The sequence below is a fragment of the Equus quagga genome, chromosome 20 (assembly GCF_021613505.1).
Source record: "Equus quagga isolate Etosha38 chromosome 20, UCLA_HA_Equagga_1.0, whole genome shotgun sequence".
In the NCBI taxonomy this organism is placed as follows: domain Eukaryota; kingdom Metazoa; phylum Chordata; class Mammalia; order Perissodactyla; family Equidae; genus Equus; species Equus quagga.
In genome coordinates, this window is record NC_060286.1 from 4,936,703 (window position 1) to 4,950,011 (window position 13,309).

At 43.3% G+C, this 13,309-nt stretch overlaps 1 protein-coding gene across 3 annotated transcripts in view; it reads right to left on the reverse strand.

Annotated features, from left to right (window-relative positions):
- Positions 1-13,309, reverse strand: part of ARMH4 (armadillo like helical domain containing 4) — a 173,015-nt gene that overhangs the window by 118,575 nt on the left and 41,131 nt on the right. For 2 of the 3 annotated variants that reach the window (XR_006886277.1, XM_046646979.1), the window contains exons 1-2: positions 10,677-10,747; positions 532-1,951 (exon numbers count right to left, since the gene is read on the reverse strand). Coding sequence is in view for 2 of the 3 variants with exons in the window: in XM_046646979.1 (XP_046502935.1) it covers positions 532-1,894 (1,363 nt within the window). In the remaining variant the exon portion in view is untranslated. Of the gene's footprint in view, positions 1-531; positions 1,952-10,676; positions 10,748-13,309 lie in introns of those variants that run through there. The other variant, XM_046646980.1, reaches the window with a different exon arrangement.

Sequence of the window (13,309 nt, forward strand, 5' to 3'; positions counted from 1 at the left end):
GTCTATATGCAGGCATTATACTTGGATATAATTTTTATATAAAACATATATTTTATTTGTTTACTTTTGCTTTTCCTTAAAACTTAGATAACCTACTTCTAAATTGTCACGTTAAAAAAACATAGACCAGAGCCAGCCCTGATGGTCTCGAGGTTAAAGTTTGGCGGGTTGCTTTGGTGGTCCAGGGTCGGTTTCTGGGCACAAAACCACACCACTCATCTGTCAGTAGCCATGCTGTGGTGGTGGCTCACATAGAAGAACTAGAAGAATTTGCAACTAGACTATACAACTATTTACTGGGGCTTTGGGGAGGGGAAAAAAAAAAAAAAAAAGGAAGATTGGCAACAGATGTTAGCTCAGAGTGAATCTTTCCCAGCAAAAACAAAGAACAACAAAAAAAATAAAACAACACCTAAAACTCATACAATGTTATATGTCAATTATATCTCAATTAAAAAATTAATAATAAAAACAAATTGAAACATTTCAAATTAAATAAAGCTTGTTTATCTTTTTCTTTCTTTCTTTTACCTTTAAATGTATTTCTCAATGGTTGATAGGCCTCAGATTCATATTCTGAGATGGAAACAGTGGTCTCTAAGAAAAACATGGCATTGTTTTCCTGGGTGGACTCCATGAAGTCTGCAGTATTTTGGAACAGGTTCACAACAGAGACTTTCACATCTTCCATCAGACTCGTGGGAGTGAAGGAACTTTGATCGGTGAAGGAAGATGCTCTCTCATCCCCACGTGCTATTAGCAGGGCTGTCCCCATGTGTGTTTCCCCTTCAGGCAGCCCCAGAGCCACCTCTGCAGCCTCTGTCAAAGGTTCGCCCTCTTCCATACCTTCCACAGTTACTTGGGCTGTCTGAGATGTGTCCATTCTCACCTGAGTCTCTGTATTGTCTCCAAGCTTTGGGGTCTTTATCTGGCTTACACTCTCTAATTTGGTGTCATCCCACTCATCACTTATGACCAAGGCAGCTGGAACCGCTGTGCTGACACTCACCATGACTTCCGGGGCTCCCAGCAGGCTGTCAGTGTCTGGCTCAACACTCAGGGTATACTTGGAGGTTGAAAGCCAGTGCTTGGTGGCAGGAGCCTGGGTATCATCAGCTGTCATCTGCGAAGGCTTCTCCCTATCAGGCATGAGACTTCCAGGCTCAGCGCCTGCCGTGGGCTCAGCTCCAGGAAAAGAAGTTGTCCTATGTTCCGTGTCTGCTTCAAATTTCTCAGTCCTTGGACTGAATAGCATTTCTTTAGTATTCATATAGGATGAGGGTAAATGTCCTAGACTAACTTCTTCCTGACTTTCAGTTGCAAACAATTGATTATCCACATACTTCAGAAAACCTTGTTCTGCTTCTGTGTTCCCTTCCACAATGGGCTGAAGGTTGGCACTACTGAAGGGCTCCTCCTTCTCATCAGTCTTCAGAGAAGCCGTTGCAGTGACAGGGTTGGTTAACACGGCCTTAGAAAGCTGGCTTTCAGGAGACGTTCTCTCTGGCTGGCTGGAACCAAATACTGCTTCCCCTGCTGGGACCACTGGCTCAGTAGCAGTGTAAACACCATGGCTATTAGGCTGCACAAACCCAGCTTGTACAGGATGGGTTTCTTTGTTAATAGGGAACTCTTTATTTAATGATGTTGCTGATGGTCCCACTAACACTATCATTGGATCTTCAGAGACCACCAATTGGGGAGTGCGCTTTGAAGTAACAAAGTTATTTTCTAGGTCATCTGCGTTCATCCTCTCAGACTGCTCTTTTTCTGCATGAGCATGTGCTACCTCCCTTCTTTCCACTTTGGGGAAGGCCAGACATTGTGCGGCAAAGTTCAGAAGTAGAAAGCTACAGAAAGCTAGAAAAATGTGCCATACGATTGGTCTGCTCATAGTGGAAGAGAAATGTGCACATAAATTGGCAGAGTTGACAATTCCAGTAATTGAGTCCTGCAGAAAAATAAAGCATATCAAACTGTCATACGAATATATTTTGTAAATAAGTCCCTTTAAATTAAACCACAAGTAAAATGGTCTCCTTGACTTCATGCTCAGAGGTAGTACGTAAGAGAGGGCTGTTCTATTTCTTTGTACCTTTGAGACATGGATAACCCAGTTCATTTTTCCCTGCTGAATTCCGCAGCTGAATTAACTTGAAGCTCTCTAGAAAAAGGTACACACAGTTCAAGTACTAAGTTCATTATTTCTTAAATACCTACTTGAAATAAACTACCCTTGAAGTCACATTTGCAATATTATCCCCAAATTCCTCTACTAACCATGTAGTCAAATGACCGCAGAAATGGCAACATGTCCAGAAAATAGAAAGTGAATTTTACATTTACTTACATTACATTCAAAGAATCTTTTAAGTGTATTTTAAAACTTATTAAATATCATCATAAAATACTAAATACCAGTTATAGTCAAGAGTTTTCAAAAGTATACAATTGATTTTCAATTAAATTTGTCTTTAAAATGCTTAAATTATTTCTTTTCTCTGCAACAACTATAAGAATTATAGGCAGGGGCCAGCCCGGTGGCGCAGCGGTTAAGTGCTCATGTTCTGCTTTGGCGGCCCGGGGTTTGCCAGTTCGGATCCCGGGTGCGGACATGGCACCGCTTGGCAAAAGCCATGCTGTGGTAGGCATCCCACATATAAAGTAGAGGATGATGGGCACAGATGTTAACTCAGGGCCAGCCTTCCTCAGTAAAAAGAGGAGGATTGGCAGCAGTTAGCTCAGGGCTAATCTTCCTCAAAAAAAAAAGAATTATAGGCAAAAGCTTCATGTTTCAAAATTTAAGGATTTTTCTAATTTTTACCTAGAAGGTAAAAGAGCTGAAAAATGTACATAAGTGTATTCCTAGAAAAAATCTTTTGGCGAGTACCTAAATATATTTTTAAGTTGTCAATCTTTATTGAATACACATTATTGTAAGATTAAGATTCATTGTATTTTTTAAAAACTACTCATACTCTCATTACAACTAAAACTATATCGAAACTGTTGATTTTCCTCCAAACTTAAGAGTTTTAGTTCTTTTTATCTATTTTGCTGAGTAGGGTTCTCTCTTTTCCCATCATCAGAAATTTCTCAGATACTGCAGGTTTTCTGGAAAATTAAACCTGGAAATTAAAATTCTAAAATAAAAACCTTATCTTTACAAAAGTTATACTTTTTTCTTTCTTTCACATCTAATCATTAAACTATCTGGATCAAGCATGTGTTGTGCAGCATAAAATATAAAAATTTACATTTTCATAGGGCCCTCTCCCCTTAAGGAGTTCAAAGCTTCCACAAATTATCCCATTTAGTCTCACAGATTCTTTTGAGACAGAGAAAGGTCAAGTCCCTGGTCTCAGATGGCAGAAGAGAAAAAGAAGGCTGAATTTTTCTACATGAGAAAAGAGGAACCCATGGATCTGATGCTGAGGCCTCTTGCCGACTAGCAACACCACATGAACACATCATCATGGAAGCAGGTTCTCCAGTCCCAGGCAAGCCTTCAGATGATGCAGCCCCAGCTGACATCTTGACCGCAGCTTCCTGAGAGCCCTTGAGCCAGAACCACCCAGCTAGCTACTCCCAAATTCCTAATGCACAGAGATGGGATGAAATAATAAAAATTTACTGCCACTGAGGTGAGGGTAAATTGTTACACAGAAATCTTGAACCCACAGTACTTGGGAGAATACAGGAATGGCATGACATCATGAGGTGCCATGTGCCAAAAAGGAAGAGCACACCAGGGAGCATAAACTCAGTAGCAGAGGAAAACTGAAGCCAGAGGCAACTAGGAGAAATAACAAGCCCCTCGCCCCCAAGAATCCTCAGAGACAATGAGAGGGATGCTCAATTTCCCCAAATGTAGGATGCGGGTTAGGAACAATTCTATTTAAATATTAAATTACTTACAGGTAGCTAGTATTGTTTTAAAAGAAGAGACTATGTGAAAGATATGTGAAGAGGGAATAGCATACGCCAAGGCATGTCAACGCTCTGGACATTAGTTATCTCTATACTTTAGATGAGCCAAGAAGCATCCTAGCTCATAGCCAGGTAATAGATTTGGTAACAGTATTTGGCATGTTGCCTCTATTTTCCTTCCTGAAAACAAAAATATATGAAACTACACCTTGGATTTCTGTGCAGACAAGTTGAACTATGAAACTCTATATAGCCGAAAACACATACAAGCTACAGAACTCTCTGTTTCATTGCTGATCTGTTCAGAGAGCTGCCCTTTCCTGAATAAATATTTTTCTCATTCAATGAAATCTTACTAAACATCCCAGAAGATGGAGGGTGTGGCCTAAAAGCCTGGTCTACATGATCCCCTGCTTCTGGATAAAAACCCGAAAAAAACAGGCCATCATGAGTGGCAGTAGAGTTTAGAGGCACGTTGACTGGAGTCAGAAAAACGAGTCCTGAGTCCCAGCCTTACTGTTGTTAAAACTTGCTATGTGACACTGGGAAAATGGCCTCAGTTTCTCCTTTGACAAAATGAGGAGTTAAACAAAATAATGTTTGAAATTCCTTCTACCTCCATGATTCTATTTTCATGTTTTACGTATATCATTAAAAAAAAATACAAATGTTTTCATATTCCCACAATTTTGCCATCAAGTAGGGAAAGCACCCAAATGACTGAACAAATGCTTCACATTTTATTTATATGTTCTGGAGGCACATGTACTGAGAGGAGAATTTGAACAAATCAGATGGGGGGGCAAGTGATAAAGATTTAATACAACCTCAATTGCCTTTCCAAAACAGAATTTTCCCTCAACATTTTATTTTCATCTAGATCTTGAGCTTTAGAATTTTTGTGTGAAGGAGATTCTGCCATGGCTCTGAAAGACTTTCCTTCTGTAACTAAGTGTCGGCCACCTGCTTTCTAAATCCAATTACAACAGAAAAAGTGGGGGTGAGCTGGAAGACTAATCCATGTCTGTGTACTGCGGCCATATGCTCCTTCTCCCCACTATTCAGAGCAACGCCTGAACTTTAAAAGAAGGAGAAAAGACAGCCTGGGGGAACGGCAGCAGGGAACACGTCTGCTATTCAGATAAACTGGCAGATGACCTTCAAGTTCCAGGTCTTTCTCCATCTTTCAAAGCACAGTACAGGTTCATATCGCCACCCCCACAAGTTCGCCATCCCCCCATTGGAGTTGCATGGTGTTAGAGAATAAATAGGAAAAGACTGACCCTTGTCAATTCAATGACAATACTTCTAAGCCCAACTAACCATCTGCAATCATATTTTGAGAGCTATAGGCCTTTTCTTTTTTCCTCAACACCGTATCCCCTCCCTGGCAAAGCGCCTGGCACAGAGGAAATGTTCAGTGAATGCTGGCTGAACACACAGACGAAGGTCTGCAGCCTGCTTTGCTGGGGGAGGGGGAGGAGGGGGGGTTGCATTGCTTGTTAGCATTCTGTGTCTTAATTATCTTAAATTAACTCAATCATAAGAATATTTAACAAACAAAAGCACATTTCTTTAACTTTTCCTTCACACTGTGACTCTGGATGCTGCTTTCCTTCCACTATATCAGTCAGTGCGAATTAATTCAGATAAATCAACTCCAGCCAAATTGCTAACTGATAGTGGATATTAGCTTGTAATAGCTTAAAAAGCAGCCCTTTCAGAACAAGTCAGTAGCACTTTGTCCATCATTCGCTATCAAGGTGTCCTAATAGCTCGACAGTCCTCGGAACAATTTACCGCATTTCTGCCACCAGTGGGCAGATAAGCGGTTCTGTCAAGCAATATCTCTGACAATCTTAAGTAGAGACAGTCCAGACACTGTTTCTTTGTCAAGCCTAGGCATATTCGAGCTTCAAAGACAAATGAAAGACAACATAAAAAATACAGCCTTAGCCATTTTGTTAGACTTAACAATCAAGTGTTTTTAAACACTCAGACAACTAAGATGTATACAGCTATTGTTCAGTGTGTTACCAAAAGGGAACCGGCATGTTAAAACATTCTCATCAGTGACACAGCTACTTTTTTCAAAGTAAATTGAGTTCCATGTACAAAATATAAGGAATGTGAGCCTGGTCCTAAGAGTACTCAGGACACAGGAGGCCTGCAGAGGAGGCCTGCAGAGGATGCCAAAAAACTGGGGATAATCTGCCTGGTATTTTCCTTTTCTTGAGATAAACACAAATACCGTCAATAGCTGGTGTGGGGTTTCAGAAAGAAAGCTCAGGAAGAAAATCTTAGATTTTCATTGTCTACTGGAAGTTACGTGGATGCCACCTCAAACCACAAGCTTCTCCATCTAAACTGGTATCATCTTGAATTCTTCTCTCCCTTACATTTTAGATTCACAACTTTTGTGGATCCTTCCCTCATAATCTCTCTCGGAATTGTCCCTTCCTGTCACCTCACTGGATTGTTATTATTTTTATTGCCTCTTAATTGACGATCCTGTTCGGACTCCTTCTCCAATCCATCTGCACAATCCAAATGGTTTATTCTTAAGAATAAAAATGACAACAATCAATCAAAAATGGCTACCATTTGGGAGATGCTACATGCCAAGTGTTATAAGGGCCTTAAGTAAATTACCTTATTTAATCCTCACAACAACCTAATGAGATAGATACCACCATTATCCCCACTTTCTTCATGAGAAAATTACAGGCTTATACTTCTACAGAAATGCAGGCTTACGGCATTTCTGCCACCAGCGGGCAGAATAGAGGATAATTAACTTGCTTATGTGTGTCTGTTTTTGAACTTGTGAATTCTGTCCGACTTCAAGTTCCCTGCCTTTGCCGCTACAACTCTCTGCCTTCCCAAAACACATCATTTAATGTCCCCAGACATACACCTGCCAAACCCATATCTAAAATCCACCCCACAGCACTAGTGCCCAGAACAAACCTCATCACCAGTGGGTCTATTGCCCTCTTATGTGCTACACTCATTTCCAGTTCCTAAGTTTTGCTCATGACACCACACTCACCAGAATGCTCCCTTCTTCTGCTCAACCTCAGCTATCCAAACCCTGGCAGCCCAGGTCACCTCTTGTTTACTAACTACTGTCACAAAAATTCCAGCCCATTCTCTGCCCACCATTCTCCCAGCATCTCTGGCACAAAGAGTCATGACTGTAAGTCTTGTCACCTCAAATAAGACTGTGTTCTTTACACGCAAACACTGGTCTGTTAGCTTCCTTTGTTTGCCATATCATTGCTAATAATGGTAGGCACATAGGGGTGTTCGATAAATATTGTTGACACGAAGTGAACAGAAACAACCACTTAAGAACATGAAAAAGAATATTCAGAGTCTCCATTTTATATTGTAAGATTTTTAATGACATTTCAGTCTATCCATGTCTAATTATATATTTTGTTCATTACCTAACCAATTTTGGCTGCTTATTCAATGTGTCATTTTAACAATACTAATAACTTCCGTATCCTCATTTCTGCTATATTTTAGATTTTCAGAGTTTATTTCATTTAAAAAACGAGATGAACAGTAACAAGAGACAGGTCTCAGAGCTTCAGATCGACCTGCTTCTCAATTACCATCTCATCTTTAAAATCCAATTAGTGATTTTTTGATTGATGAGGGGAAAAGAAACTCCTTCCCTTCTTGGTTTTTAAGTAATCTTTCCATTTTGTGCTATTCCTGATCCTTAGTGATTAATCTGTCATTGTCTTACCTTTTCTTTTTTTAATCCTTAAGGTTCTCATTGCCAATACTATTTCATTTGTGTAACCCTGAGCTTACGAAGACTCTGACCCTATTAACCCAGCTGTGGCACAGAGCATTAAGGTACCTCATTTCTGATCCACTGTGCTATTGACAACTGTCACTGGCCTGACATATTGGCTTTAAGATCATCGGCCCCAGTCATCCTTCACCATAAACTAAGTAGCTGAAATGACAGATGATCCTTTCAGCAGCCTGTTCGACCACAGTGTAAGGAGGGAAGACAGAGTAACCACAAAGAAAAGCATGGTCCCCAGGAGGAAGGCGGCCTCAGTGCTGACGGGGAAGAGGGTAAGTAGGCTGGGGTCAACACGGTCACTCCGCAACTACCAGCAAAGTGCTTCACCAGCCGTGTAGACCTCAACTACGTTCCACAGACTGAGCCCACAGCTTTATTCTCTACAGTCTAGCAATGCAAACAGATGGAGATGTCTGTGCTTATCACCCCTAATGCCTCATCCTATCCACAGCAAAAGAAACTGGACTGCAAGATTTAAAAATTGGCTTCAAGTTCCAGCTCGACCTTGGGCAAATCAATGAAACTCAGTTTTCTCATTGCAAAATGGAGAAGATAAAGTGCTCATTCTGTTTTCTTCAAAGGGTGAAAGAGAGACAAAAAAAAAAGTGATAACAGACATGAAAATAGTTTGTAGAAAAAGTTTTAAGTATCATACAATTTAAGACACGTTAGTGTGGTACTGACATGCATTTCCCTCAAACTACAGAAATGAGAGCAATTTGAAGCATCCATAACATTCTTTTTTCCCACAGATATTTCCATGGGGTTCCCTCTTTCAGCTTCTCACGTAGACAAAGTGACCTGGGAGTAATCTGATGTTTGCAGAATCCTGTCCTAATCAATCTTGGTCTAGAAGCTCTTGTCTATCCATCCTACAGTTCTCTTCAAGGACCCAATCTGACACTTCATTTCTGTTCTTTGTGGTTCACAAACCTCATGCACTTGAGGAGATCTCTAAGTACAGTACTAGCTGGCAGGTAAGGAGAAAGTAATCCCCAGGTAGGCATTTCAAGGAATAAACATAATATCTAACATTTCAAGCTGAAACTTGATTCAGATACTTTTCTTATAATCACCAAGTAAACAATATGGAAAAACAGGATTGACCACACATCTTAATTAAGGGATAAGTTTTCATTTTACAGAAATTAAACCCAGGTTGCCTCTCTGAACAGCCAGCTTCCCTATGTGAGAATAAACAAAATTCAATGAACAAAAATGCAATCCATGCACAATTTTTCAAGCAAACATCTGCTGAATAAAGAGTGAAGTACACCTTTAGTTGAAAAGTGGAAATTTTCCATAACAGGTAAGCCCATCTTCCTCATTTTGATTCTATACTTATATTTAGCATCCAACTATTTCTCTAGTACCAAATTATGATATTGAATAGTCTAGCAAGACACACCAGAGTATAATAGCAAGAAGCTTCCCACAAAAACAAAGACGAATCCACATCTCCCTAATAGGCTCTGTTGCTGTAGCTACCTTAGACTCGGTGACTCCCAGGAGTTTTGTGAATAAACGCCATCAACATCAAGTCCGCTGCATAAGTGTCTGGTTCATTATTACCACAAATACAACTCTACCTTATTCGAAAGAGTAAGGACATACCCCTTAAGTCTCTACTGTGTGTAAAAGTAGCAATGTTCTGATACTGTGAAATCTCACTCTGATTTTGAGTGTCTTTCAATAGATGCTACAGTGGAGTCCTGCCGGCAAGTGAGAAGTCTGTCAGCAACTCTGTAGGAGCTTGGCTTAAACAAGACTCCTTGGAGCCCAAAAACATCACTTGTGATCAAAGAAATACACAAAAAGGAGAGGGAGGCATGCAAATTCTGACCACACATTTTGCTCCCTATAGAATCTTTCAGAGCTCTATGGACGGTTTTGTGAACCACTCCCGCTCCCCCTTAAGTTTCTAACTAAAACTTCCAAAGAAAGAAGGCAGACACTTTAAAGGAGCCTCTCTCCTCTCCTCCGCATCAGCTCTGCACTGAAATGAGATGCCCAGACCCTGGCAGATCCTCGGGATCAGTTTGGGAAGGCAAAGATGTCTCATCCTTGAGAACTCCAAACTCTTGAGGATGCTATATCTTGCGCGCCCGGCCGCTTCCTCCCCAGCCAGGGCTGTACGTGTTTGGAATCTACATAGGTCGGCTTCTGTCGGTGACCAAGACGCACATGCGACATCTGGGCACTTCCAGGCAGCACCTCCCAACCATTCTGGAGTCTCAGGCAGAGCCTGACCTCTGCGTCTAACCCGCAGGCCCTCTTTCCAATTAAGTGACCTTTCCAAGGAGCACCCTCCTGCTGTGTCCTGGGCGACTGGTCAGGGTCTGAGCAAGGAGGTTCCGTGACATCTCCGCGCTAAACACTCAACTGTTTGTTTTCTGCAAAGTAGCAGAACGCATTTCGGTGGGCACCGCGGCCCCCATTCGCTCCTCGGCTGCTGGGCAGTGACTGGCATCGGGGACATTAAGATCGACGCTTTGAAAGGAGCAAATCGTAGTCTTCGGGAACTTCCCTACCACCGCTGTGAGACTGGGAGGGGAGGGGGAGAAGAAAGAAAAGCCCACACAAAAGCAGCCAGCCCTGCAAGCTCCGCCAGCACAAAGGCCCGCTCGCTGGTGCGCAGCCCGGAGGCTGGGCTGGAGCGAGGAGTGCGGCGAGTCCACCAAGGCCCGCGCACCGCGCCGAGCGCGCCCGGAGCGGCCCCCACGCACCCCTCGCCGGAGCACCGCGTTCCAGCGGGGGCGCAGGACGCACGTCTGGCGCGCGCCGGGCTGCCGCGCTCCCCGGACTTCACCGCTCCCGGGGCGACCCCACGCTGCCCGGGGCTCCAGCTCAGTCTCTGCCCCGGCGCCCCGTCTGCAGCCGCGGCCGCCCGAGCGGGAGCAGCCGGGCCCGTTCTCACCTGTGCGCCTTCAGCCAAGCAGCGCGCGGAGGAGAGCGGCGGCGCCCGCGCTCTGCATCCCCGCGGCGGCCCCTGCAGCGGTGGCGGCTCCCTCCCGGGTCTGGGAGCCAGGGGGAGGGTACTTCGCTTTGTTGCTTATTCATGAGGCCGCGACTACGGCTGGGGATTGGGCGGCAGGAAGATGCGCCCGCCCCGGCTCCGCCGGCACTGACACCCGATGCCGTCGCCCCACGCCCCTCGGCGTCCGCTTCCCCGCCTCTGCTCCGGCGCTGGGGCCGAGTCGGGAGGCGAGTCCGGGGTCTGGAACCCCTCCGGAGACCCCCTGACCTGCTGCCCCTCTTCACAGCCCTGGGCTTCCGCGCCGACTCTCCCTCAGTGCCTACGGAGCACAGACTAGGCACCCTTTTCGCTAGGAGAGCCTGAATTTCTCTGGTCCTTGGTTAAGGCAAGGGGCACAAGTCGGAGGCTGCAGGATGTTCCTCGTGGAGACTGTACGCCTTAGCCTGGCCCCTAAGTAGGACGCCATAAAGTAGCCCTACACAGTGTTCCCTTCTCGATCACTCCGAGAAGAAATTGAAAATAAGTGCTGATAGGAAGCACGGTTTGTTGAGCCCTTACTCCTGCCAGGCACAGTGCTAGGTGCTTCATTCATTACCTGCTTAATCTACCCACTAACCCTGAAACGCAAGTATTAACAGGGGAGGAGGTTGTGGCTGATGGCTGTGTAACTTCCCTTTAGAAGACCTTATCTTTATGTTCCCCAGAAAGGTACTCAAAAAATAGTTGTTGCATGGAATGAGATTGAAATGAATTGAATCTATATCTGTTTTTGATGTGTATTCAATGTAGTACCATGTCATATATTGTACTGTGACCAGGCCTTCTACCTAAATTCAACATCCACCAGGTGGATAAGCCATACCCAGCCTGACCAAGTTGTGTTTTAACATTTAAGTCAGTTATTTGAAACTCAGACCACAGCTCATGAAAACAATGTTACACAGTATGGTGAAATTCCCAGCTAGACCACAAAATTAGGTCTACCTGACACAAATGCAGGTAAATAATAGTACTAATAAAAAAACAACCTGATCAATCAGGTTGGACCAGAGGACCAAGCAGAATAGAAGAATAGAAGACAGCAGGAGAAAGGGATTCCAGCTTCCCTTGCTTCTAGGGCCAGCCCTACACAAGAACTTGAAATACTCAAAGTTTCTGTGACATCTTCCTCCCTCCTGTTATGCATCCCTCTCTAGCATCCTAGTATTCTCCTTAGAGACCCCATAATACTCTAAGTCCCAACTACGGAACTCCACTCCCCAGACCTACCTGACACTCAAAGTTTTCCATACTCCACAATTACCCTTCTCCCAGAGTAGAATTCCTGTTTCCCTTTTGCTCAATACAAATTATTTCAGCTATGCAGTTAAAGTAAAGTGATCTTGTTGGAACTCATTTATACTAGTCCTTTATCCTTCCTGAAATGGTTTGTATTGCTTTAAACAGCTCTGATTAATGCAATTTATCTCAACTGCTGCTGTTCGTACATGGCAGTGATAATAAGATCCACCCCAGCACCACACAAATTGTAAAGCAGGGACAGTTGTACTCTAAAAGTCAAATCAGTACATCCACACACAATGAATGTTATTAGCCTTTTATGAGTAAAGCAAGAAATTCTATGTGTGCATTAAAAGAGTTTGAGAACGTGCAAAACTCCAACCAAGGAATAAGCAAGGAAGCTCAGGAATGCAGTTTGGGGGTTGCCAGATTTAGTGATTAAACACAGAGGATCTCCACTCAATATTTGGGACATACTTATGCTAAAAATTATTTTTCGTTTATCTGAAATGTCTATTTAACTGGGCATCTTGCATTTTATCTGGTAACCTTTGCAGTATTAGGTGATTACTTGGTCCTGGATGGTAAAAGCCTCTGTGTCAGAAAGGAATTGGTTACATGCAGTGAAGAACAGGATAACCAACCCCAAGAGCCAGGAGTGGACAACGTCCATTCAAATGCCACCCTGAGGGGAGAGTCTTGGCAATGCAGGTGTGAGTATTATGGCATCCTTGGTAAGGCTATCACTAAATTGGGTAGAAATGTTTCACAGTGTATCAACTAACTCTCTTTACTCTGATTCCCTTGTACCAAGTAACTGTCTGCCAGCTTGATTTCCCATGTATACTGCCCGTAAGGCACTGCTGAAATGAGTCCATGTGAACAGGCTTGTGTGTGTCTGTAACAGATCTACTTCCATTGCACACAAAAACTGAGTTTCTGGTCTTGCAAAAGTGAGAACAAGACCCCTAGTGGGGGCTGACACCACCAAGGTAAGTGCCACCTAAGGGCTCACATGAGACCTCTTGAAATCCAACTGGCAGGACTTCCTCAGACTCTGTGCCACTGTGTCCTGAGGATGTTTTTTGTTTCAGTTTTCTTTGTTTTGTTTAGTTTTCATTTGAAATTACACCAGCGACAGGCACGTGAGGCAACAGAACAAAATGAAATGAAAGAGGCACATGAGGAAAAATCTTCTTGGAAGGCTGAATTTACCTGGAATCTCCTCAAAATGCTTTCTGTCGGTCGGTGATTTTCCCTCTCTTTATTTTTTTTTCCTCCCCTTATTTTTG